Raw genomic sequence first — 23,837 nt, 5'->3', positions numbered from 1 at the left:
TGGAAACATCCTCAGTCTCAGTAACTGGGATAGGGATGTGGGGGGTCTGGAACCTACTCCAGCAACACTGGGCATGAGGCAGGAATATGTCCTGGGTAGGATGCTGGTTCAGCCCAGGGCGCCATGCACACACAGTTGCACCCAGGGTAATTTATCATAGCCCATCCACCTACCTACAAGTTTTTGGGAGGTGTGAGGAAACTGAAGAACCTGGAGGAAACCTATACAGACCCTGCAAGGACATGCACAGACACTCCACACAGACAGTAACCCAAGCTCAGGATCGAACTGAGTCCACAGGAGCTATGAGGTGGCAAAGATACCCACTGCACCAACATGCTGCCCAACTGCTCTGTTATTAGAGCCGTCAGCATGTCAGAATACGTCCAAAATGCCACACCCTAAATATGTGCTTAAATAGTAGGCTATGTCAGAGTAATTAGTCCTGAGCTACCTGTATTGATAGAGGTCACTAGGCCACAGATTCAGCAGGTGGCGGCTTCGCTGTCGTCATCGAGATGGGCGGGTCTATCGATTGATTGGACCAATTGCTTACAAGCTAATTTAATTGGCTGAAGCCACGCCCAGCAATTATATATACGGAGTGTATTTCATTAGAGAAGTGAGACGCTCAGGAGTACGTTAGTCTGCCAGATGGAGAAAAATACACAGGTCACAGAAGACCAGAGAGTACGTAATGGTATTTGTAGGTAAGAAACTTTTTAGTCTTAGTCTAAGCTTTAGGCCTTTGTTAGCTGGGTTGTTTCTTTAACTTGGGTTTTTTTTTTTTTTTGGTTTCTTCGTGAGAAGTGTTGGCAGTCGTGAGAAAGAAGTTTAAACTTTTCTCACGAATGTGATTGGTTAGAAGAAGCGTTGTGTGTGACGTAGCTCTTCTTGGTGCTTCCCCACCAGGTGCTCCTGAGTAACCTGGTAGATACACACAGTTTCAGCTTCGTGGTAGTTCCTGATAGAAAGCTAACGCTGTAAACTGTAAATGGATGGCTGTGGGGTGCCGCATAGGCATTGGGGTAAACGTGGTTTTAATTTGGAAAGGCGAATTTGCAGGTAATGTTTAAATCTATAACCTTGTATACAAGAGCAATATATTTTTTTTATGCAATTAACTGTACTGGCTAGCTAGCAACTATGTTTTACATCCAGTTGTGGCGCAGCAGATTAACTAGCTATCCGCATCGTGTGGTAAACAAACACCTTCAGCTTTAGTGCACTAAACATTGTTTACTTCGAAAAGACGAAGTTCCGTTTTTTAATATAACTTTCGCCGCCTCCGCAGTTCTGTTAACGGTCGCTTAGGAAGTCGTTTCTCGTAAACAGTATCTTCTTCAACTTGCTGGAAAAGTGCATAGAAAACTAGCAAACAGATGTTTCCATAGATGGGGGTTCCCAAAATACACTGTAAGCTTAACACCTTCAACCTTCATTTGCCGTAAATACCCCGTGAAAGTGTAGCATTAAGTGAAACCTGTATAAATAATAGATTTTTGAAAGGGCAAACCTTGTTACTTGAAGCAGGTCACTTTTTTTTTTTTTTTTTTTTTTTTTTTAAATATAAAGTTCAGTTAACATTGTGTGTGGGAGAGAGTTGGATGGATACACGCACACACGCACACGCACACACGCACTTTAATCTGACATTGACATTTCTCAGTCCTGTCCCCTTCAGTGCCACCACAAACCTGCCATCACTCTCATAGATACAGAACAGTATTCAGAACAGAATACACTTTTCTTTGCCACTGGAGTGATGCTGTCAAGTCTTTTATACCTTTAGGATGTATTTCACCTGGAAATGTGAATATAATAGACTTTAAAAATTTTAGGTACATTGGACCTTAAATATAACTGTACTGCTTTAGGCAAAAAAAAAAGGGACTATAGATATTTTTAGGTGAAAGATGTGTACAAGAATACAAAAGAAAAGTACAGTTTGGTACTTTTATTTCTGAGCATGTGGGCTATAAAACCTTTGGTGCTTTTTATGAGTTCAATATTAAACTTGTGGAACCTTTTTGTTACTTTGTCATCCCAAATGTTTGTCTTTCAGGCAGTTTGTGAATGGCTCATGCAGGTTTGGTCGGTACTGCTCTTATCTGCATGAATATCCTGCAGTGCCTTCAGTTCAAGTGTGCAGGTACTTCCAGAAAGGAGGATGCTGGTTTGGAGAAACCTGCAGGTGAGTGGTGCCTCTGTTTCTGTTCAGTCCACTTTTATACATCTTTGAGGATAAGTCGTTTTTCTCCATTTTTGACTTGCAGGTATCTTCATATTGCTGGTCCAGACAGTGGGTCTTCTGGCGCCAGGCGTGGTTCGGCACCTGTAGTTAATGCTTCTGCGTTGCCAGGTCATGTTTCAGCTGATCGACGGGGATCTGAGCCTTCACTGTTCCCTGTGCTGGGTGCATACAGCTGGAGACGACGAGGGTCTGAACCATTGGTCACGAGTTTAAGCTACCAGCAGACTTCACAACGTCCAACTACAGATATTGCTGAGGAGGAAGAGCATGCTGTGTTGGAAGCAGGGTCTATACCTCACCAGCAGGGTAAATTGGATTTATTTTGTAATCTATATGCACAGTATGAGCTATGCAGTTTGGAGTTTCCTGGGTGTAGTTTTGGTGGTGTAGCAGAGGATGTTTTTGTTCTGCAGAGGAGGGGTTGCGGCCACAGGTACCCTGCAGTAGTACAGATGAATCCACAGCTAATGCTGCATCTGATGTTCAAGAGAAAACTGATTCTAAAACAGACCAGCAGGTGTGTAACTGTCCTTTTTGTTTGCTAACAATATTCAAGACATGTAATTTATCTTTGTTAACTTGGTGACTTCTTATACTCTTAGCAACTTTTTTTTTTAAAAAGTGCTTTGCAGTTTTAGCAGACATTAGCATCTGTCTTGCACTCAATACAGCTCTCCAGCTCCCATCACAGCTGCTGGTTATGAATTGAGAGCAGGTTTGGTCAACTCTCCACCAGTGTGTAAAGCCTGACTGAGTTGTTCCTGTGTGAGCCTGTTGACTGATCACTGATAACAACTGTCATCTGCACTTTTCATTTCTTTGTTTCAAAGTCTTTTCTTACTTGTATTTACATGTAATGAAAGATGGTTCTTGCATCAGTAACAGTTTCCTTTGTGTCCATTTCTGCACTACTTGCTACCATTGGTTATTTTTGTCTGCTTTTTTTTTTTTTTTTTTTTTTTTTTGAAATTCTCGTTCTTTGAATTCTGTGGCTTATTAATTTGTTGTGCCCCTCAGGCTATAGCTCTGCCTCTGCACTCAATCTTGTCATTCCACAGTAGGGAAGCACTGAGGTAAAAGATCTTGATGGGGAGTTGACCAACCTCATACACTAATGGCACTGATGGCACTGGACTGATATTGGTTCATGTACATGTAATACGCCCTTTAATTAATCTAGTTTTACTCTGCTGTTCTCCTTTTATATCTAAAAGGTTAAGTGTTGCAAAAAAGCAAAGGTGTTAGTTTGTCTCCATTTAGTAAATATTCAATTAGTTACCTTTAGTTTGCCCTTCCAAGGCAGTTTTCTTCCCCCATTTTAAACTTTCATTATGTATACTTCATTGGCATCTAGTAATTTGCCACACTCTTGCATATGTGAAAGCTATTTTTTTTCCCCCAACTACTTATTACCACTGATTCATTTTGTGTGTTCTTAATAGAAATTATAGTGTTTTGTAAATACATTAAAAATTAGTGGTGTCATGACATACTTCTTTCTGCAATGTTTTCTGGTAAAATTCTGTTGTATTCCAAGTGTCCTCAGAAAAATCTTCCTTCATATAACATGTTTTAATATGCAAATGGTATCATTTGATGGACTTTGAGCATGCATTGGCTATTTCCCTCTGAAGTGTTGGCAACACTGCTTGCTGTGCATATTGGCTAAGGCTTTACTGTCTTCAGGGAGTCCGTCTGCAGGAGAGTGGTGGGCTGGAGACTGGTGCAACAGCATCAGTTGACCAGGGACAATCTGAGGCCTACAATCAAAGCAAAGATGTCTTCTGTGGTATCTGCATGGACAAGGTTTATGAAAAAAGCACAGCGCGAGAAAGGCGCTTTGGAATCCTGCCCAACTGCAGTCATGCCTTCTGTCTTGGCTGCATCATGACCTGGCGAAAGACCAAAGACTTTCAGGAAGAGGTCATCAAGTAAGCTCATAAAACATTCTTTGCTTTCAGCTAGTAATGTTTGGTGGCTTTTTCTATGTACTGATGAGAAATGTCTGGTCAAACAGAGCCTGTCCACAGTGTAGAGTGAAGTCCTCTTTTTACATTCCCAGTAAGTACTGGGTTTGTGAGGGAGAGCCAAAGGAAGCATTGATTGCTTCATTTAAAGAAAAGAGCAGGTAAGATTTACAAAACATAAAACTAATAGTTGGTCTGTCTCTTGCTCTTTTTCTAGTGTATTAAACTGGTATGTACATGGGTTTTATGGTGCTTTCCAAAGGGGTTGGGCTTGCCCTGAACGGGCTTAACCAGATTCTTGTGTCCCTGAACAAGCGCACTCTAATAATCTAGGACAAAATTCTAAGTCCGGTTCATTCATGGTAATACAGGCAGCAACCTGAACCAGGTGGAAAAAAGACATTGTTTTAATTGAAGATGTGCTGTTCTGAGTCTTGTATGCTTTATATGCCAGATGGCACTGGAACAGTGGGTAGCATTGCTGTCTCACAGCTCCAGACTCTCCAGTTTAATCCTGAGCTCAGGTTGCTGTCTGCAGTTTCCCGGCATGGATTTTCTCCAATTTCTCAGGTTTTGTCCCAAAAACATGTCGGTATGTGGTTTGGCTGCCCTAATTTGCTCCTAGGTGTGATACGTGTGCATTGTGCCCTGTGATGGACTAGTGCCATATCCAAGGTGTATTCTTGCTTTTGTGTTCAGTGTTTCTGGGATAGGCTCTGGATTCACTATGACCCTGAGCAGGACAGTTTACTGTAGATGTATAAATGAATTGTTCCCACAGCCATATGATCAAAGCTGAAGAAATGAAATACTAGGCCTAATTTTCTTCAGTGGAGTCTTACAAAAGGAAACAGTGGAAAACTTTGGGGTAGTCCTACACCTAAATGACAGCCCTATGCTGATGTACTGCAATTGAATGTGTTCTAGATTTCATCCCCCCCCCCCCCCCCTCCTCCCCTCTTCCGTCTGCATGACTGTTTTGTTCAGACATGGTATGCATCAATAAAGCTTTCAAATGTCTGGTTTCTGTTGGAGAAAAGATTTGTGCTGAAGCAAATTTAAAACCTGTGACCAGAACAAGCACCAAGAACAGGATATCCATGTTGTCTAAAGGGACTGACTTGTGTGATCTGCTTCAATCCCACAGTAAAATAAAGTGCAATTTCTTCATGCGTCATGGATGCTGCCCCTTTGCATCAGAGTGCATCTTTAGCCATGAGCTACCACCTGGGCACAGACCTCATCGTAGATGTTTTAGACCCAAGGTGACTTTCTTTTTCTCTAGTAGCCTATAACTAGCTGCAGTACTTTGTTTGTACATTGCATGGAATTACTGGTGTTGGTAATTTGAGCTTGGTACTTATGGTACTCTTAATAAATTTAGTAACCTTACTGTTTCTACCACACAACAATGCAGAATGCTTTGGAGTTGCTGGAGGATATGGATAGTGAGGACCAGCGGCTTTTAAGCTACCTCATTGCCCTGACCCTTTTGGATGATGATGACTTTGATTTTATCCAATTTGAGCTTGTCTGATACATGGGCAAAGCTTTGAATACTTCATGGATACTGGGTCCTGGAGGTCATTACTTTGTGTAATTGATTAATTTTGTGATGTGCCATTAACAGTCTCTAAGCATGGTGTATAAAGACCTCTTGCTTCCCAATGCACTAAACTGCTTGAGCCATTGTATGTTGTCTAATTTTCAGTCTCCATCTGTCTTTTTAAGATGTTACTGGCATTTTGTGTTCAATGGACAGGGGAAAAACATTTTGAAAGTAGTGCTGCTTTTCTCTTGGAGACCAGGTCTAAAGTATTTTGTAACTTTATAAAAAGGCTGAAAATAATTGTCATACTTGAATTTAGTATTTGTTTACTTATATACTGTTACTGGAATCTTCTCAATGAGTGCCTCATAGTAATATTTGCACATTTGTATGTTACTTTAAGAATAGATTTTAATGATACAAGTCTTCAGTTTTATTTTTGTGTAAAGCAGGCCAGAGTGCTCAACTCCACTCTTGGATAGCTGGGTCCAGCATAATTTGGTAGTTTGCCTGCTCACACCTTGATTACCAGGTTTGTGTTTGAATGGGAATTCAAACTGTGCTGGACAGCGGGATCAGAGTTGGGCATCTCTGGCCTGAAATCAGCCACTTGAGCCATGTGTTACTCCTGTTAAACCAAACACTGACTGTTTATTTTTGAACATTGCTTTAGCCTGAGATTACTCGAATGTAACCTGTTGACTGGCTTCTGGAAACTGTTATACCTGTCAACACTGCAATATACACCAAGACTTGGCATCACATTTTATGACTTTTATTAAGTGTTTGCTCAAATGGGGGGGAAAAAAAGATAAGATAATAAAGTGTTTGGTTTGCCTCATTTGCTCTTGTTTGTTCTATGAAATGGAGTCAGTAATTTCTTGCAAATTTATTACATGACTGTTCACCCATATTCTGTGAACTATTCGAATAGTACATGGTATTATTTAGCCATAATTCTGATCAAGGTCAATTCATGTACAACTTTTATTACATTTAATATTTTGGTGTTCTTTAAAGAAAAGAGAAGCAAAGATTTCAGTATGTAAAACTGACTATTTTAGGTCTGTGAGCTCTCATCAGTGTGGACCAAACTGCTGAATGCACATGGTAGCAGGGTTCCTGAACCCTTTTCACAGGGTTGGATTGCCTTGAATGGGTTTAACCAGGAGCTTGAGCCCCAAACAAAACTAACAATTGGGGACAAAAGTGATGACTGGTTGCTAAGTAATTAAATAACAGAATAATTTTGTGATGTGTAACTTTTGATCATGTAATTACCAAAAAAAGGTAAACTCTTAAACATAAGTAGTTTTTTAAAATATTTTGGTATAAAATGTCTCATGTTCAGAACCTAATATTTCAAGTGTCTTGAAGTGACACTGACTGCAGTCTTCTATTTTAAGAATAGAAGACTATTGAATATTGAATGGTTGGTTTAAACAATTAACGTAATTGAACGTCTAGTGTGACTGCAGGTGGCTAATTGGAGCTAGTCGTCTGCTGAAAGAGGCCACTGCCATTACGGAATAGCATTGCCATGAAGGGGTGTACTTGGTCTGCAACAATGTTTAGGTAGGTGGTATGCGTCAAACTAACATCCATGTGAATGCCATGACCCAAGGTTTCCCAGCAGAACACTGCCCAGAGCATCACACTGCCTCTGCCGGCTTGCCTTCTTCCCTTAGTGCATCCTGTACCATCTCTTCCCCAGGTAAGTGACGCACACGCACCCAGCCGTCCACATGATGTAAAAGCAAACGTGATTCATCAGACCAGGCTACCTTCTTCCATTGCTTTTAATGTTATGGCTGATTAGTGTATGCAGGCAGATGTTTAACCTCTCAGTCGCTGAGGTACTAATGAATTCTTGTTTTATTAGGATATTCTGAAGCACTTCACGGTTCTGCAATCAATCCTACTCAAACTGTGGTGTGACCTGGAGCAGACCTTCAAGCAAGACATCTTTCAAAAAAAAAAGATTTTGAAGAGGTAAATGGACCGAAATACCATAGAGTGCAGGATTGTTCAGCAGTGTTTGAGTGGAGCTGTGCTTTAAAAATGCATGTATTAAATGAATTACCTAAGTGTATAGATGAGTGCAAAGGTTTGCATACTTTTAGGATAAAATGAAGACAAAAATGGTTTATCAAGTGTAAGTTCGGTCAAATTGTGATTCATGCTTTTTGAATGTGATGTTATAAATCATTTCTAATAATTGTATATCTGTTGGAAGTCCCTTCAACCTCTTGTATCCTCTGAACTAATTTTGGATCCTCACCCTTTCTCCATGAAATGCAAAACAAAATGCAAATCAGGTCTGAAGATTGAGGAAAAAATGGGGAAAAAATAATTTCATTCATCCTGTTATGTTTATTTTGTTGATTTTTTTATTTTGAATTGTTGTCTTTTTGCAGAATACACTCACATTTCATGTTCTCCTTGTGACAATAGGAACAATTGTACTATGTTTGTTGTAGTGGGGGACCAAAAGAGGGAAGCACGCTCGGGGTAAACGCATGTGAAAATGTTTGTAGGGGCTCTCAAGTTTATTAAAAAGAAAGTCAAGTTAGTTTCAGATGTCTAATGGAAAGGCACCTAAAACACTCCTTACGTGATAAAGTAAGATAAGATAGAGTAAGAGTACATTTTCCTCTTTTCAGCATGAAAACATTCAGGATGCAAACTCTTACACTGTATGTTAATATTGTACAGTAGAGGGCAGTGTGGGGACACAACTGTCTCGACAAAATCTGACGAAGACGAGAAGCAACGCTTTGAAAACACCTGAAAAGAGTTGTTTACAAAAATTGAGCATACATCACGAATGGTGAATAGAGTGCCGCAGGGATGACGTATTTTTGTAGGCAAACCCGGAAGTTAGCATCACCCTGGTTCTCTCGACAAAAAGCCAATGGGATTTTCCCATGGGCTTTTGGATTATTGCAGAAAATAAGCTCTGTGACCAACAAAAGTTTATGATTCTTACGCGTTTTGTTCATCAAGACAATCTTCACAAATGAGCACAACTTTTATGAATTTTGAAGCCTAAATACAATTAACAGAAGTAAAAAGCTAAAGTTACGCTATAAACGAACTGCACAATGGTCGCATGACTTCAACGTCACCACCACTAAGCTTCCGACAACTATTTCAATCTTTATTTTAAAAACATGTTCCTTGATAAGGATCCACTGGGCTCTTTTTGTGGCTGAATCTGTCATCACCTTTTTTGGGAATTCCGTTTGTTTATACATCTAGTAGATGAGATTTCCAGTTCGGCGTGATGACGTTTAATGTCCCCGACAACCTCTGTAGTCCCATTTAGCCGAGTGTTAGCAACCGCTTTTTAAGACACGTAAAAGCTTTAAAAAAAAATCACGAGTGGAGTATTAATGAGGTATTTTTTTATGTCGTAGAATAAAACGTGAAAATATTATGAGCTTGTGTTAACCACAGACCTTATTTCAGATATTTAACCAAAAACCCATTCAAAAAAACCATTGATGTCGGGACGATGGAACCGGAAGTGCAAACATGCTAACTAATTTCCGTGTTTTAGGACTCATTCCTGCGGCACTCTGTAGATATGGATTAACTTGGAGGTATAAGAAGGCAGAATTTGCTGTAGTTGATATGTGCTAAAGTGCAGTTAGAATGAGTGTGTTAGTGCAGCGCTTTGGTGGCCGCTCCCGCCTGCTGGTCCAGGCTTTACTCACAGGAGGAGTAAACAGTGCTCAAAAAGTGTTCCTCAGACAGCGAGCCGCTGACTCTCACTCCCCCTTACCTGCTTTTCTGGACGCGTTGTGCCAGGATGAAGCGTGCTTAGATGAACACACTCATGCACTCACTACGTAAGTAAGCGTTGACTTCTGACAGCCTGAGATTTTAACTCACAACCTTCCAGTCACTAGCATTAAGTCTTAACCACTGAGACAGTACTACCCAGTGTTGCCTCTTAAAACTCTTTTAAGGGGAAAGTAGCTTAGGCATGCTTAAAAAGTTACTGGAGATCACCAGATGACGCCACAGACTAATTTGCATATCTGAAGAAAAAAGATTTGCTGAAGACAAGTCACTTGTGTTGCTTGTACAGCGTGTCCCAAAAGTCTCCATAAGTAGGACAAATTAACACTTCTAGCAAAATGTTTTCCAAAATTTGTCATACTTAGATTATATTATATATATTCTTTCAGATGGTCTTTAAGAATGCCTCTGACAAAATAATAACGTATTGAAATAATAATAACGCTAGCATACACAGTCTCCTATGTATGTAGACTTTTGGGAAACCCTGTAGTTTGTCTCTTGTGACTGTGGAGCAAGTGCTACTGTTGTCACTCGTGTGTGTGTGTGTGTGTGTGTGTGTGTGTGTGTGTGTGTGTGTACCGTCCATCCAGCTTTTTTTAGTTCTGATGCGAAAGGGGGGTACTACAGCACACGGTTTTCAAAGAGTATACAATTTACTTTAGTTTCAAATGTATTTAAAATATATTCTGATATTTTTATAAGTGAATGATAATATTATGATAAGTGAAATTACTGTGAAAATTGGTTGTTTGATGTATACAAAGTGCCAGCCTGATAGATAGACAGATAGATAGATAGATAGATAGATAGATAGATATGTACATTACTTTATTCATCCCAGAGGGAAATTCACAAATTACAGCAGCACAGAGAGTAAGAAAGCACACAAAATATAATTAACATTATAGATGAAATAAAATAAAATAAGTATAAATATACAAAAATCTCCACAGCTTTTGTTAGCTTTGTTAACAGATTAGTAGCGCAAGCTAACTGTACTACTATGACCTCTCGCCAGAGGCACCACCATATGCCTGTATATATCTATTTCTAACTACATGTTACATGCCAGCCTTTGTATTAGCTATTAGCAGATTAGCAGTGCAAATTTACTGTGCAACAAACTCTCTCCAGAGACACTAACGATCTCTGTTACTTCCTTCCAAGCTTTGTCTTTCTTCAAAAGGTCTCTGTAGACATATAGTGAGCTGTCTTTTGTGTATGACAGACTAAGATGAAACCATGTTTATAAGTTTTTCTTTCTTTTTTCCAAGTCAAGTAGTATATAGTAACTAATTGCAGGTAGGAACTAAAGTTGTGAATGAGGAAGCTACAAAATAATTTAGAACATGTGCCATCCAATTGGTCTGAGGAATCATTCAAACCAGTTGTATGGATTTATTGTCTTGCCGTGTCATACCTAGTTTGCATAAAGTTGAGAAAATCACATGTCACTTTGTCGCTTGTCCTTGTCACTGAAATCGCAGCTCCGTGTTGCACGTGTACGTAGAAATGAACGGTTACCTGACGCTTTGTTGCTCATTAGTGTGAACACGGTTACAATGGAATGGAATAGAATAGAAAACAATGTTATAGAAGATACAGAAGTAATAACACATGACAGACTGTGCTGTTAGAGGAGAATACACAAAGTGCATTATTTTTGTATAATAACAAACTCTGGAGTGTGTTCTACACTTATACCACAGTGATTTGCCAATGATTACAATGTTAACAGAAAACATAACTGAGACTGAGAGCACTTACAACAGAGAGTACTTCCATAAATGTCTGCCATACAAGTTCCTGTGTATGAGCTGTTGCTATAGAAACAATAACACATTAGAATGAGCACATTAATATTAACCTATTGTTCATGTTACAGCCGGAGCTACCTGTGCTGTCATACGAAAATAAGGCACACCTTCTGACCAATCAGATTTGAGGATTCAACCACACTGTGGCATAATAAATTATAACTTTTTCTTATAGAATGAAGTCATCTTTGATCATGGCAACACAAACTATTTACATGTTTAAAAAATACTGTAATTTCTATCAAGGCATACATAGTAGTGACTAGTCAGAAAATAGAAATGAAGGAGATGATTACAAATGGAATAATTCACTTTTATTACTTGGAAATATGGCCAAGGTGAGAGTTTAAAACAAAGAACAAAGATGTTTGTTTTTAGGACAAACAATAGTGATCAGTGATTGACTGTTGGGGAAACAACCCTTTAAAAATATGAATGTGTTAATTCTAATATTAAGACTCCTAGTTTTTCAGGCTAAGAGTAATTCAGAAATCATTAAGCCTGTAAAAACATAGGGTTACCCCAGAGGACTCCTAAATCACTAAGATCAATCCTAAAAGATCACTGCTGATTTAAAGGAAACCTCCACCCAAAAACACATTAAAAATTGTTTATATTGAAATATTTGACATATGATTAACTATTCTGGCGGTAACTTGTTGGTAACTGCTGTATTTTCATTATTCCCACGAGAAGCTAATTCTTACTGGCAGCATATATTTGAATAGCATTGTGGATAATTTAGGAAACTGTTAACCAACGTGAAAGAATTTTAAATTAAAAAACATTGTTACAAAATAAATCTTGGATGCTGTCGAACATCAGAAGTTAATTATAAAGATTAATGTTTAGGTTTTTCAAGGTGGTTTTTCTTTAAACGATGTGAGTTATAGTAAGTTATATTGATATATTTAATGATCACAGGCAACTCTCTGCTACTTGGCCCCATGTAAATTGTAGTTATTTATTGAAAATGAAATGCAATTGTCATCAAACTACTGTCAATCAGCTACTGTTAACAGTTCAGTCATTGCCAGGTGATTGGCTGATTAGGTCTTTACAGTAAACTCATAAATGAAAATCCATGGCACCATGTCATATTATTTAAAAAAAAAAAAATAAATTAAATGAAAACAAAAATCTAAATGCTCACATTTTTTTCTATAAAGTAACTACAAAGGGTACACCATGGGTACACTACGGTGTAGTCTGCTACATAAGGAGTGTGCAAGTCGATACATTAGAATACAAATTCTGTCGTTAATGTACACATACGTGTGTAGGCCATACTGACTTTGCCAAAAAATATATATTTGACATGTTATTGTTTTTATGTGTGAAATCAGCAACTTTCATTTTCATTTATTTTTTCTATGACATTGTCCACTGGGATTTTGTATATGAGCTTACCACACAGACCTCTACAACATCAGCCATCAATATTCAATGATGAAACGTCTTGCTTACAGCAGGGTCAACCCTGCCCTTCCTTTTAGTTTAGGACTTCCTTAGTAAAAGTTTCTCTAATCAGTTTTGTGAATAGGTTTTTAAGAGAAACTCTTCGTTAGGAAAAATTTAGCGGCAGAGATAAGAGATAGCGGTAAGATAAAATTCTTTGTGACTCTTATGTTGCAGTAAGCCACTGGTCTGCCTGTTTTCTGCTGCGTTTAAGCGTGACCTGCTGTGTTTTCTGCATCTACTCCACCCCGGCTTACCACGAGAGAGTGTACTGGCTCTGCTCCGCTGCCTGTCACAGGACGCTGATGAAAATCCATGGATTTGCGCCTTAATCAGTCAGCTTCATAAAGACGTTGGGGTTGAGGAGTTTAGAAAAGACACACTCGTCACACCAGAATGTGTACTGAGCCTGAAAGATCTCTGTTATCGGTTCAAAGATTCTCAGGAAAAAGGAGGGTGGGATCGCTGTCTGAATCAACATAAGACTGATGAACTGTCTACAGATTATCAGACAGATGCAGGTCACAAGAAGAGGAAGAGTGAGATCACAGATCTTCATATGGATGCAGAGCTGGATGAACCACAGAGCAAAAGGAGAAAAACTGACCTTGCAGCTCAAGGTGACCCTGAAGACGGACAGGTGGCCGTGGGTCAGGAGGAATCGGATGTAAAAACAATGCAGCTTGATAAAGAGCTGGAAGGAGATTCTTCAGCAACACCACCAGAAGAAGACTGCTCAAGTATCTTACCAGATCATATAAAGGTGAAATGGAAATTATTAAAATTATTAAAACATTTTGTGAGAACTCAGTCATATGCTTTATCTCTGAAAGTTACACTACCAATCAAAAGTTTGGGCATAAAAGGTTTTTCTTTTTTCAATATTTTCTGCTACTTTTGAATAATAAAGAATACATAAACACTATAAAAATAAACATGGAATTATGCAGTGACTGCAAAAGGTGTTAAACAATTTAAAACTCTTTTATATTTTTAATTCTCAGTTATATTCCTGTTAAGAATGGAACAGCACACTCTTAGCTTCTTCTCAGGTACATACACTACTGGATATGGCCAAAAGTTTGTGGATACCTGACCATCACACCTATAGGTTGCCACAAAGTTGGAAGCACAAAATTGTATAGAATGCCCTTGTATTCCTTAGCATTACAATTTAAGTGTTATGGTAGAGTGTCCACAAACTTTTGGCCACGTAGCGTAGGAGGTGCTTCTTGCAGTTCCCAAATGAAAATTACTCTGTAAAAATTTTAAATAAAATTTTGATTCAGAAATAAATGTATAGTTGGACATTATGTTCATTATTTACATTTGACATAGAAACAAATTTAACCCTAAGCTATATCTTTAAGATAATGGGGGAAAAATTCACTCTAGTGTGTTCAATCTTTGGGTTGTGGACAAGAGCCTCCTGTCCAGAGGAACAATGAAGGTTTACTGCATTGGACCAACACTTTACTCTTTTTGATTTATTGGCTAGAAATAACATCCCTGTTATTTGTAGATTGTATTGTTCTCTTTGCACCATCAGAAGTGGACCTCCGAGATGCACTTCAATATTCCACTACTGAGTGTGAAGTAATTGGGATGAGAATCAGGAACACCAAGTTCGAGGCTATGGTTCTCTCCTGGAAAAGAGTGGAATGCCCACTTCAGATTCACAAGTACTCACAAGTGATGGTGAAAGAGAGCATGAGATTAACAAATGGATCAGGTCATTGTCAGCTGTGTTACAGTCACTGTACTGGTCTGTGTTGGTGAAGCAGAAGCTCAGTTTTCAGATGAAGCTCTCTTTTTATTGGTCAGTCTATGTCTCTGTCTTCACCTACGGTCACAAGGTGTGGATAATGACTTAAAGAATAAGGTCACTAATACAAGCAGCAGAAATGAGGTTCCTCCACAAGGTTGCTGGGCTTACTTTCTGTGATAGGTTGAGGTGCTCGGCAATCTGGGAGAGCGTTGGAGTTGAGCCGCTACTCCAAACTGAGAGGAATCAACTGAGGTGGTGTGGAAACCTTACAAGGATGCCACCGCTAGATATTGTAAATATACAATTTAATAATATACTGTCAGTAATTGCTAATCATTGCACTCCCCCTCTGTCCTTTGGTTGTGTTCCTGATGCTTTGGTTGGGGACCTTTTCCAATATAAACAGTCAATGTCTCAGAAAGTCTTTCTGTTTTCCCTTTCTGCCCTTTCTACGACCTTGTCTTCTTAAGGTAAGAAAAATACTGGCAACAGAAGGGCATTCACATGTTTGAATCCTGCCAATGCCACATCTGTGGTTGGGGAGCAAAATGGGTGGGAGAGAAGGCATAATCTCTCCCCTGTCAATCACAGCAACACCAGCCAGTCATGGACATGAATGCAGAAGAGGGCATATTGCTTTCCTTTGACTGTGTTACGCTGCCATGTGATGCAGCATGAGCAGCAGTTCAAAAAGTTGCAGTTGGCTGGCTTCATGTGTCTTGGAGTCAGCACCTGTTAGCCGTAGCTGGCGTATGCTAGGGGCGAACTGGAGTAGCTGGAATCTGTGGCTGGGGATAGAGAAGCGGGGGCTGACCTTTACAGCCTGCTGCCACCGCAATCCCCAACAGGAAAAGCAGAAGGAAAATGAATGAATAAATGTGTCCAAACTTCTGACTGGTAGTGTATATGGTTAGCGTTATGCTTTACTGGTATAAATGTCAAATAATGTCTTGCTTTTAAATAGTAAATGTAGAAAATAGTATTTCTATTTTGGTGTAATAAACAACTAAAAGCCAAGAGCAATCCTGTTGTAAATTCTTGTCAAAAAATATATTAACAGCTTCCCTTATGAAAAAAAAAATTGTTGTTTTTCAGTAATTGTCATTTGAAAACTGTAATATTGGGTCATACAGTTATCTGACTGTAATTCCCATTCTAGTACGATCATAGTTATTTTTATTTAAATGCTATCATGAGATGCCAGCATATCACGTTGAATGACTTGTAAGAGATTAAAATTTACTGGATTTTTTTTTCTAGGCAGCTGTTCCTTTGATAAAAGAATTATTGGACTCTGGAACAGAGGTATTAAAGTTTCCTGTTTATTATCAGTGAAAAAGATTACTGTTCAGTAATTGCAATGACAATCATGTTTTTCTTGTTTCTCTGCAGTGGGATGAGAACTGTGTGCCTACACTTAAAGTGCTGAATGAATGTGATGCAAATCAGGTATGAACTATAAGTGGTTTTAGAAATTGTCTTAATGTAATGTGTGTGGCATTTAATACTGATCACATTGCCTTTATGTCTTTGTGCAGCTGGAGGTGTTTTGTGCGATGCTGTGTTTGCCTGAAGCACCTGAGCAGAGTTTACCACATTTCTGTAGCAGCGTGCTGGCTCTGTCTCCAGATCTCAGCCACAGCACAGCCTCAGTTATCATCAAGAACCTTTTTCTCGGCAAGGTGTGCACTTCATACACGTCATACACACACTGGGCCTCGTTTATCAATCATTTAGTAATGTTGTATGTAAATCTTTGCACCTGTCAAACTGAGTGTCTGGGTGACTCTCAGCCAGAAATGCCTCACAACCCTCCTGGGCATGTGCCCACAGGAAGTGAATGGGCCGCAGCACACTAGGGAGTATGCAACACATTGCAGCTTGAGACATACCAGATCGGTCATTTATCAGGCACTTGGTGCTGGCTCGAATAAAGTGTTGCACAGCATTAAAAGAAAAACGCCTGATCCCATCCTCATTTTATACAGAAGCATTCTTAATTGATTGACTGGTGTTATGTGTCTTAACTTATGGATTTATGTTGTCTTACTTTCTTTATTTTTTCATATGTCATATTTCTTTAGTTAATGCCATTAGTATGAAATGACTGGTTTCACAAAAGTTTTACTAAATTTGTATGTGTAACTAAAAATACACAAGCTGTTTAAACTGGATAGTTTAATCTGTATATAAAAATGCAGTAACTTATCATGATTTATGTGATAGGAAGCCATGTATGTGTAAATTTACACACATTCAGGAGCATGTGTAGGATATGAACGTTCTTCTGAAATTATGGGATTTTCATGAGTACCGAATTTCTTATCTAACGATCCTACGAACGATTTATGAATAAATCCATTCATGGGGCCCATTATTTTAATATCTAAGATAAAATTATGTTATTGTCCATTCATGGAAGCTTGGCTTGAACCTCCGAATATGAAAACAACAAGAATAAGAAATGTGTAATGTGTGTTCTACTCCATACAGGGCTGAAAAGTGGCATTAAATGTGGAATGAAAGACTGTTCATACATACTTCTTCTGCATCTTTTTAAAACATAATTCAAAAACACAGTAAACAAAGGCAGTAAATTTTAATTTACTGAGCACTTGTGATTAGATTTCGTGAATAACAGTGAACTAGGTGTACAAGTATAACACTATATGTACAAGTGCCGTAATTACTCTGTTATATACAAGTAGATTTTAATGGGGATCATTTTTACTCTTATTTGAGTAAATCTGTAAAAGAAAAATATCTGTTTTTGACCACTGACCATTATCTTCCTGCTAGGACCTACATTTTTTCTATGGCTGAATCGGAAATGGAGTTGAGCATATAGTCCACATCACAGCTAGTACAACACTATTATAATTATACCCTATTTAGTGAAAATATGTAGTGAATATAAAGACATTTGGGATTAGCTTAGATAAGCACATAACTCTGTGTCAGTCGACTGAAGATGTTGGAAATACAGTGGGCAAGTTAATAAAAATGAATCTGATACTTTAAAGTATGTTAAAGAATGATGTCACCTTTGAGTGTTTTTCTTTACTTAAGAGCTTACAAATTTTACCAATAACACTATGACTGTGCTACCTGTGGCAAAATTAATATATTAATGCATTCAAATACTAAACCTTTTATGCAGGTAATATTCTGTGTATTGAGGAGCACAGTACTTGAGATTTTTTAAGTCAGTTCTTTTATTTGTGTCCTGGTTGTGTGTTGTCCACTTGTAATATCAGATGTGAAAGGGATCTGTAGATAAGTTGTGCTCTCACTCTCTCCCCCAGGTTCGTTCCCTCACTGAGCCACCGTCCCGCTGTCTGGTCACTGCCGTAACGTCCCTGTGCACTCGTTACCCGAGGCCCACCTGTCAGGCTCTTATAGAACCGCTCATAAAGGAAGGACAAACAGGTTTGGGAAAAAAAATTATTTTTAAAATTCATTCTGAAAATGCATAACACATTCTGATGTTTGTGTTTTATATCACTGTTTTGTCCCACAGGCAGTGCCCAGGCTGAACTGCTCTGTCGGCTGGTAAAAGACTGCCTTGAACCCCATCACAGGCTTCTTGTATTTCAGTGAGTCAAAGATGTTAACAGGTTTTATAACACACTTATTTCTGATGTTTGCATAACATTTCACATAATTTATCAAGTTATCTCTTCCCAGGATGACACTCGTTGGTTCCTGGAATGAGGGTGTGTTGTCAGTCATCCATGACTTGCTGGATTTAAAGGTAAGCAATGATTGTTTAATTTTAGGACAATTCCACCATGAAGCACATTAAATATGTTTATACTGAAATATTTGTGATTTGCTTAGTGAAACCATAAAGGTCAGCTCAGAATTTAATCACATGTTAATTTATATATATATATATATATATATATATATATATAAATTAAGGATTTTTACTTTAAATCCACTACCAGCTTAATTTATGATCGCTTGTTATCTATTTTCTGCCTAGTACTTTGCCTTTTTAATGATGCTTGTTTGATGAACATATATTGTCTTTTGTTTACTTCTCACTTTATAAAGATTGAACTGAGTGAAGAGATTTTTTCTCTATTCACCAATCAGCTGAGCAGTCAGTATCCACACTTCACCAAGTCTATGAAGTTCGCCAAAATGATGCTCACTGTCCTGACGAAGTTCCAGTCTCATGTGAGTCAAATAATAATGGATTTACTCACGTCTTAAGACTGTGGCAGTCTTGTGTCAGTTTGTGTTGTTTTTTAATATCATATAATAACATATTTTAATGTTATTATCCATGTAGGTGTGTGTTCATGATCAATATTTACTCTATGTAAAACATTGTTGCTCTGTATGTTTGCTTTCATTCATTTGAATAAAAATGAGAAATGAGAAATGGTGACATAAATGATTACTAATTAAACACAAAATGGTCATGAATTCAGCCCATTTTGAGAAATATTAATTTGGCCAATTAAAATTTGTTATATTTATTATATTATTATATTAATATTTCTCTGCTTCTTCTGTGTTTCTCTTTCAGGTGAATGCTGTGTGTCAGCACACACTGTCCTGCTGTATTTCATTTAATGAGACATTCCTGAAGAAGTCCCTCCAAGCTGCTTTAAAACGCATTTGTCATTAATGAACAGTATATTATATAGTTTTGTTAAAAATAAAGGGATTTTATATCTATTTGTAATAATTTAAATATATAAACATTTAGCCATACTTCATAAAAGCACTGAGATGTGTATCTTTATCTATTTCTAAACTTCAGTTTCTCTCTAATGAGTTTAATATATTACAATGTTTATCAAATTCTGAATTTTATCAATGATATAGTAACTGTGATCAATTTGTACATTATAAAAATGTCTCTTTGTAAAACAACTGTACTGTATATATTTTTATTAAAAGAATCAAAGAACATTTAAAAAAATACTTGTATATGGGACATTTATTTAAAAAAAAAAAAAAAAAACAGAAAGGTTCTAATGCAAAAGTGTAACTAACTTAACAGGGAATGGAAGGACTGAGGAATGAGCAGTGGGGATCCCCAGCAGAATTAATGCAGACCACATGCTTGCTAAGTATGAGAAAGGACAGGTATTATCAGATGTTTGTAGAGACCTCTTTCTGTATATATCTGACTTCACAGCTATATTATGGTGAAAGATATTTATAGTATGTGAATCTGTATAAAGGCAGCATGAGAACCATTCAGTGGAGATGACCCTGTGTTCATGGATTTCAGCTGTTTTGGAAAGTTATTTTTGTGTTTATATGCTTGGCCAATACAATATACCCCACAAGACTGTCTAGTCTGGGGGCGTTGGGCAAAGTATGCATGCAGTTTGAAGTATTTGTAGGAGTTTAGTTAGTTTAGTATTAGATCAAGTGGTCAAGAGAACACAGACTCCTTTTGGATAAGGTGAAAAAGGTTAGTAATATGCAAACTGTTTAAAGATGAGACATTGATTCTACATCCAGTGAATAGATGAGGTATGCACCATTCTGGATATCTGTATATATACTGTATGTAGATGTAGCTCACTCACCTTCAGTAACCGCTTTATCCTGGTCAGGGTTGTGGTGGATCTGGAGCCTATCCTGGGAACACTGAGCACGAGGAGGGAGTACAACCTGGATGGGACACCAGTCCATCATAGGGCATCATGCGCACACACACACACACACATCTAGGGACAATTTTCTTAACCAATCCACCATGTTTTTGGGAGGTGGGGGAAACAGAGAACCCAGAGGAAACCCACACGGACACGGGAAGGACTTGCACTGAAACACAGTACAGACAGTAACCTGAGCTCAGGATTGAACCAGGGACCTGGGAGCTGTGAGGAGGCAACAATACCCACTGCGTACTAGCTGTACTTCCTAATAGCACTGGGCTGTACATGTTTAGATACTGACGTTTTGTCCTTTTTTTTTTATTAGTCTTCATTCAAAAGATTAAACAATTGTAGATTAAGAGAATTTCTCTTTGTAAAAACTGTACATTTACAATAACTGTACATTTTTATTACTTTAATCCAAACAAAAAAGGATTTTAGTACCGGATTCAATCATTTAGAATATGAGTATTGAAAGATGAAAAATTTGTATAATAATTACAGTATAAAAATCCGTATTATAAAATGACCTTATTTGGCCACAACAAACATGGACGCTTCGGCAGTCCGTGTTTGAACGTTGGACGCCTATAATTATCGTCACTTCCTACCATACTTCCTTTTTCGAGCTCCGTGTGGCAGGGGAAGACTAGCTAAAATGAGGTACGGTAAGAAGTGTGTTAAAACTTGTTTAATTGGTATAGTTTTAGTTTTTAAACGCAAATGTTTAGACTGAATAATAGAAATGTGTTGTATTTTGATGTCTTTGCTGCAAAAGAGGCTTCAAGAAATTTACAAAACTCAGTTTATACCCTGCGCCTGTAGTGAACTACCGGCTCATCGTAATTTAGACCAGAGCTCAAAATCTTAATCCAGTGAAATCTGGACATTATCCGACTTTCAGCGAATAATATATATATTTAGATTTATACTACATATCTCTAACATATATTTTGTTACTATATTGGATTGCTGAGGACTACGTTTAATATTATTTTAGCATAATTAGCATAGATTGCGCTGATGGAGTTGTTCTAACAGTCACCAATGACAAAAATCTGAATCGTTTTTTTTCCCCTGCGGTATGAAATGTAGATTTTTTTACAATTGAAACGTTCATGTGTTTTAATTACAGCAAGGTCTCAAGAGATACGTTGTACGAGGCTGTTCGTGAGGTCCAGGCTGGCTCCATTGCCAAGAGGAGAAAGTAAGAATCTGATATTTATACTTAATATTTAATATTGTTCTATTGTTTTACAGTAACATTGTGTGTGTTATTTTTACACGTATATTACAATGCACAACCTCAGCAGTGTTTAATAACTTGATCTTTGTGTCATGGCATGAATGCCTTGCAGTAAGGGTAATCTGTATATTATCATTTATTTCTGAATATTGCATGAATATTAACCATCCTTACTTGTTCAGGTTCCTGGAAACTGTGGAGCTGCAGATCAGCTTGAAGAACTATGATCCCCAGAAGGACAAGCGTTTCTCAGGCACTGTCAGGTTCGGACCTTTACTGTTTCACCCAACCTTCTCTCAGCCTGCACCCTACTCTGCCTGAGTGTGCCAATATGTTATATAACATGTATTTCTGTACATATCTTCATAAAATCATGCTCATCCTGAAGTTGAGCTGAATTACTCAGGCAGGCTAGTGGTAGGCTTGGAGAAGTGCCCTGGGTAGTCTGCTACACCCCAGAGCTGGGCTGGTAAAGCAGACGGACCCCTACCCTGGGTCTTAAAACATGAGGGGAGGCTGACGGGTTGGGCATTGTGTGTGCTTTCATCCCTAAGCCGACAATTTAATTATGACTGTGCTTTCGGCACCCTACGCCATCCAACGTGGTATGGGTAAGGCTCCAGTTCTGCATCACTTGACTTGCGAGAGTTTGCTGCTCTTTGTGGTATCAGTGGGTTTGTCGCTTTGTCCTTGACAGGCTGAAGACCACTCCACGTCCCAAGTTCTCAGTGTGCGTTCTTGGTGACCAGCAGCATTGTGATGAAGCCAAGGCTGCCGAGATCCCACACATGGACATTGAGGCACTCAAAAAGCTCAACAAGAACAAGAAGTTGGTCAAGAAACTGGGTACGTTTTCTAATTTTATTTTCTTTCTAAATATCGTTTGCATATAATTAAATGGATAAATACAACAGGTGTTCACCAAAATATTTAGTGATTTACTAGTAGTAAATTAGGGTGACTGTAAACAAAACCTGTTTAAACCAGGAGTGATGTGGCATACCACAACCTCTCCAGGACACTGTTCTGTTTACACGAGATGTGTCTTAAAAGCAGCATGTAGGCAAAGGATTGTGCATTCATCCTTGTGGTTTCTTGCTATACGTTCTTGAGTTCAGCAATGCCTTTATTTGATTGTTAGAAAATTGTTGAAAACTAATATGAATGTCTACTTAGTATGGGACGTCTACTTAGTATGTCTTATGGTAGTTTTCCTCTTGCACATTTTGTGGTTACAAGCTGCTGCATGGCCTCTCTGCTCGTGTTTGGTTGGTGGGCATTTCTATTAAGTACGGTGTGGCCACACTCAAGTTGAGCAACTTCTCTGAATTTTGCCTTTGCATGGTGAACCGGGTTTTGCTAAACTGTGGCAATCATACACAGTATGAATTCAGCAGAGCTCGCTGTTAAAATAATCATGCAGTGCTAAATAGTTGCAAGTGGGTACATAGCAGACATGTATTGTCCTGTACAATCACAATACTGAATAATCAGTGTCATGTTGAAGTAGTAACACCAGACCTGTGTGATTTAGAAGCTTAATAGACATGCAGATGTCATGGTTTAATTAATTAACACTTGCCTGTGCTCCACAGCAAAGAAATACGATGCCTTCCTGGCTTCCGAGTCCCTGATTAAGCAGATCCCTCGTATCCTGGGCCCTGGCCTGAACAAAGCCGGAAAGTTCCCCTCTCTGCTCACCCACAACGAGAACCTGAATACCAAGGTGGATGAGGTCAAATCCACAATCAAATTCCAGATGAAAAAGGTACAATTTGTTTGTTAAATGTAGTGATTGTCTGTGAATCCTTTGACGTGAACAGTATGTTAATGTCATTGTGTATGTGATTTGCGCAGGTGCTGTGTCTGGCTGTGGCAGTGGGCCATGTTAGGATGACTGAGGATGAGCTGGTCTACAACATTCATCTCTCTGTTAACTTCCTGGTGTCTCTCCTGAAGAAGAACTGGCAGAATGTCAGAGCCCTCTACATTAAGAGCACCATGGGAAAGCCTCAGCGTCTCTATTAGGGATTCTGTCCTGTACCTTTCTATAATAAATGTGGAGTAATCCAAGACTTGTCTGTATTTTCTCTCTTGCTCTGGTACACCATCTGTCTGCGCTGGAACAGCAACTTAAGAAATTCTATAAACAAGTCATGGTTTTGTCTTTAATAATGTGGTTCTTGTGTCAAAAAATATAAAACGGATGTCTAGACATGGAAGATGTCTGAAAAATGATCAAACGTACTGGAGATAGTGAGGTCCCAGAAAAGAGTAAAGTTATATGCAGGACATGGGGTACTCCAGGACCAGGTTTGGGAACATCTACTGTAAGAGA

The 23,837-nt window shown here is 38.5% G+C and overlaps 3 protein-coding genes across 5 annotated transcripts; all 3 read left to right on the top strand.

Moving 5' to 3' along the window:
• Positions 1-575: 575 nt before the first annotated feature.
• Positions 576-6,611, top strand: mkrn4 (makorin, ring finger protein, 4). The gene is made up of 8 exons (XM_026937870.3): positions 576-710; positions 2,066-2,194; positions 2,277-2,560; positions 2,668-2,771; positions 3,941-4,185; positions 4,272-4,382; positions 5,369-5,486; positions 5,639-6,611. Exons 1-8 carry the CDS (start codon positions 655-657, stop codon positions 5,756-5,758), a joined length of 1,167 nt encoding a protein of 388 aa, XP_026793671.3. The 5' UTR covers positions 576-654; the 3' UTR covers positions 5,759-6,611.
• A 665-nt stretch (positions 6,612-7,276) lies between these two features.
• Positions 7,277-20,115, top strand: fance (FA complementation group E). Of its 3 annotated transcripts, none has more exons than XM_053236379.1 (11): positions 7,277-7,484; positions 7,653-9,624; positions 13,033-13,618; positions 15,884-15,928; positions 16,016-16,072; positions 16,162-16,305; positions 17,929-18,052; positions 18,144-18,219; positions 18,311-18,377; positions 18,725-18,808; positions 19,164-20,115. In XM_053236379.1, exons 2-11 carry the CDS (start codon positions 9,428-9,430, stop codon positions 19,263-19,265), a joined length of 1,482 nt encoding a protein of 493 aa, XP_053092354.1. In that variant the 5' UTR covers positions 7,277-7,484; positions 7,653-9,427; the 3' UTR covers positions 19,266-20,115. The 3 variants fall into 3 exon arrangements, 2 of the variants coding, with proteins under 2 accessions (XP_053092354.1, XP_053092353.1); XM_053236378.1 differs by having other exon boundaries at positions 18,683-18,808; positions 19,164-20,107; XR_008302177.1 differs by lacking the exons at positions 18,725-18,808; positions 19,164-20,115 and adding an exon at positions 18,683-18,717 and having other exon boundaries at positions 18,297-18,377.
• Positions 20,116-20,845: 730 nt separating this feature from the next.
• On the top strand, positions 20,846-23,572 carry rpl10a (ribosomal protein L10a). Its single transcript, XM_026930506.3, has 6 exons — positions 20,846-20,916; positions 21,389-21,460; positions 21,682-21,762; positions 22,197-22,345; positions 23,095-23,267; positions 23,357-23,572. The coding sequence occupies exons 1-6, from the start codon at positions 20,912-20,914 to the stop codon at positions 23,525-23,527; spliced, it is 651 nt and encodes a 216-aa protein (XP_026786307.1). The 5' UTR covers positions 20,846-20,911; the 3' UTR covers positions 23,528-23,572.
• Positions 23,573-23,837: the final 265 nt, after the last annotated feature.

This window comes from Pangasianodon hypophthalmus, chromosome 8 (assembly GCF_027358585.1).
Source record: "Pangasianodon hypophthalmus isolate fPanHyp1 chromosome 8, fPanHyp1.pri, whole genome shotgun sequence".
Lineage (NCBI taxonomy): Eukaryota > Metazoa > Chordata > Actinopteri > Siluriformes > Pangasiidae > Pangasianodon > Pangasianodon hypophthalmus.
The sequence above is the reverse complement of the archived record's forward strand: the minus strand, read 5'-3'. Positions and strand labels throughout refer to the sequence as shown.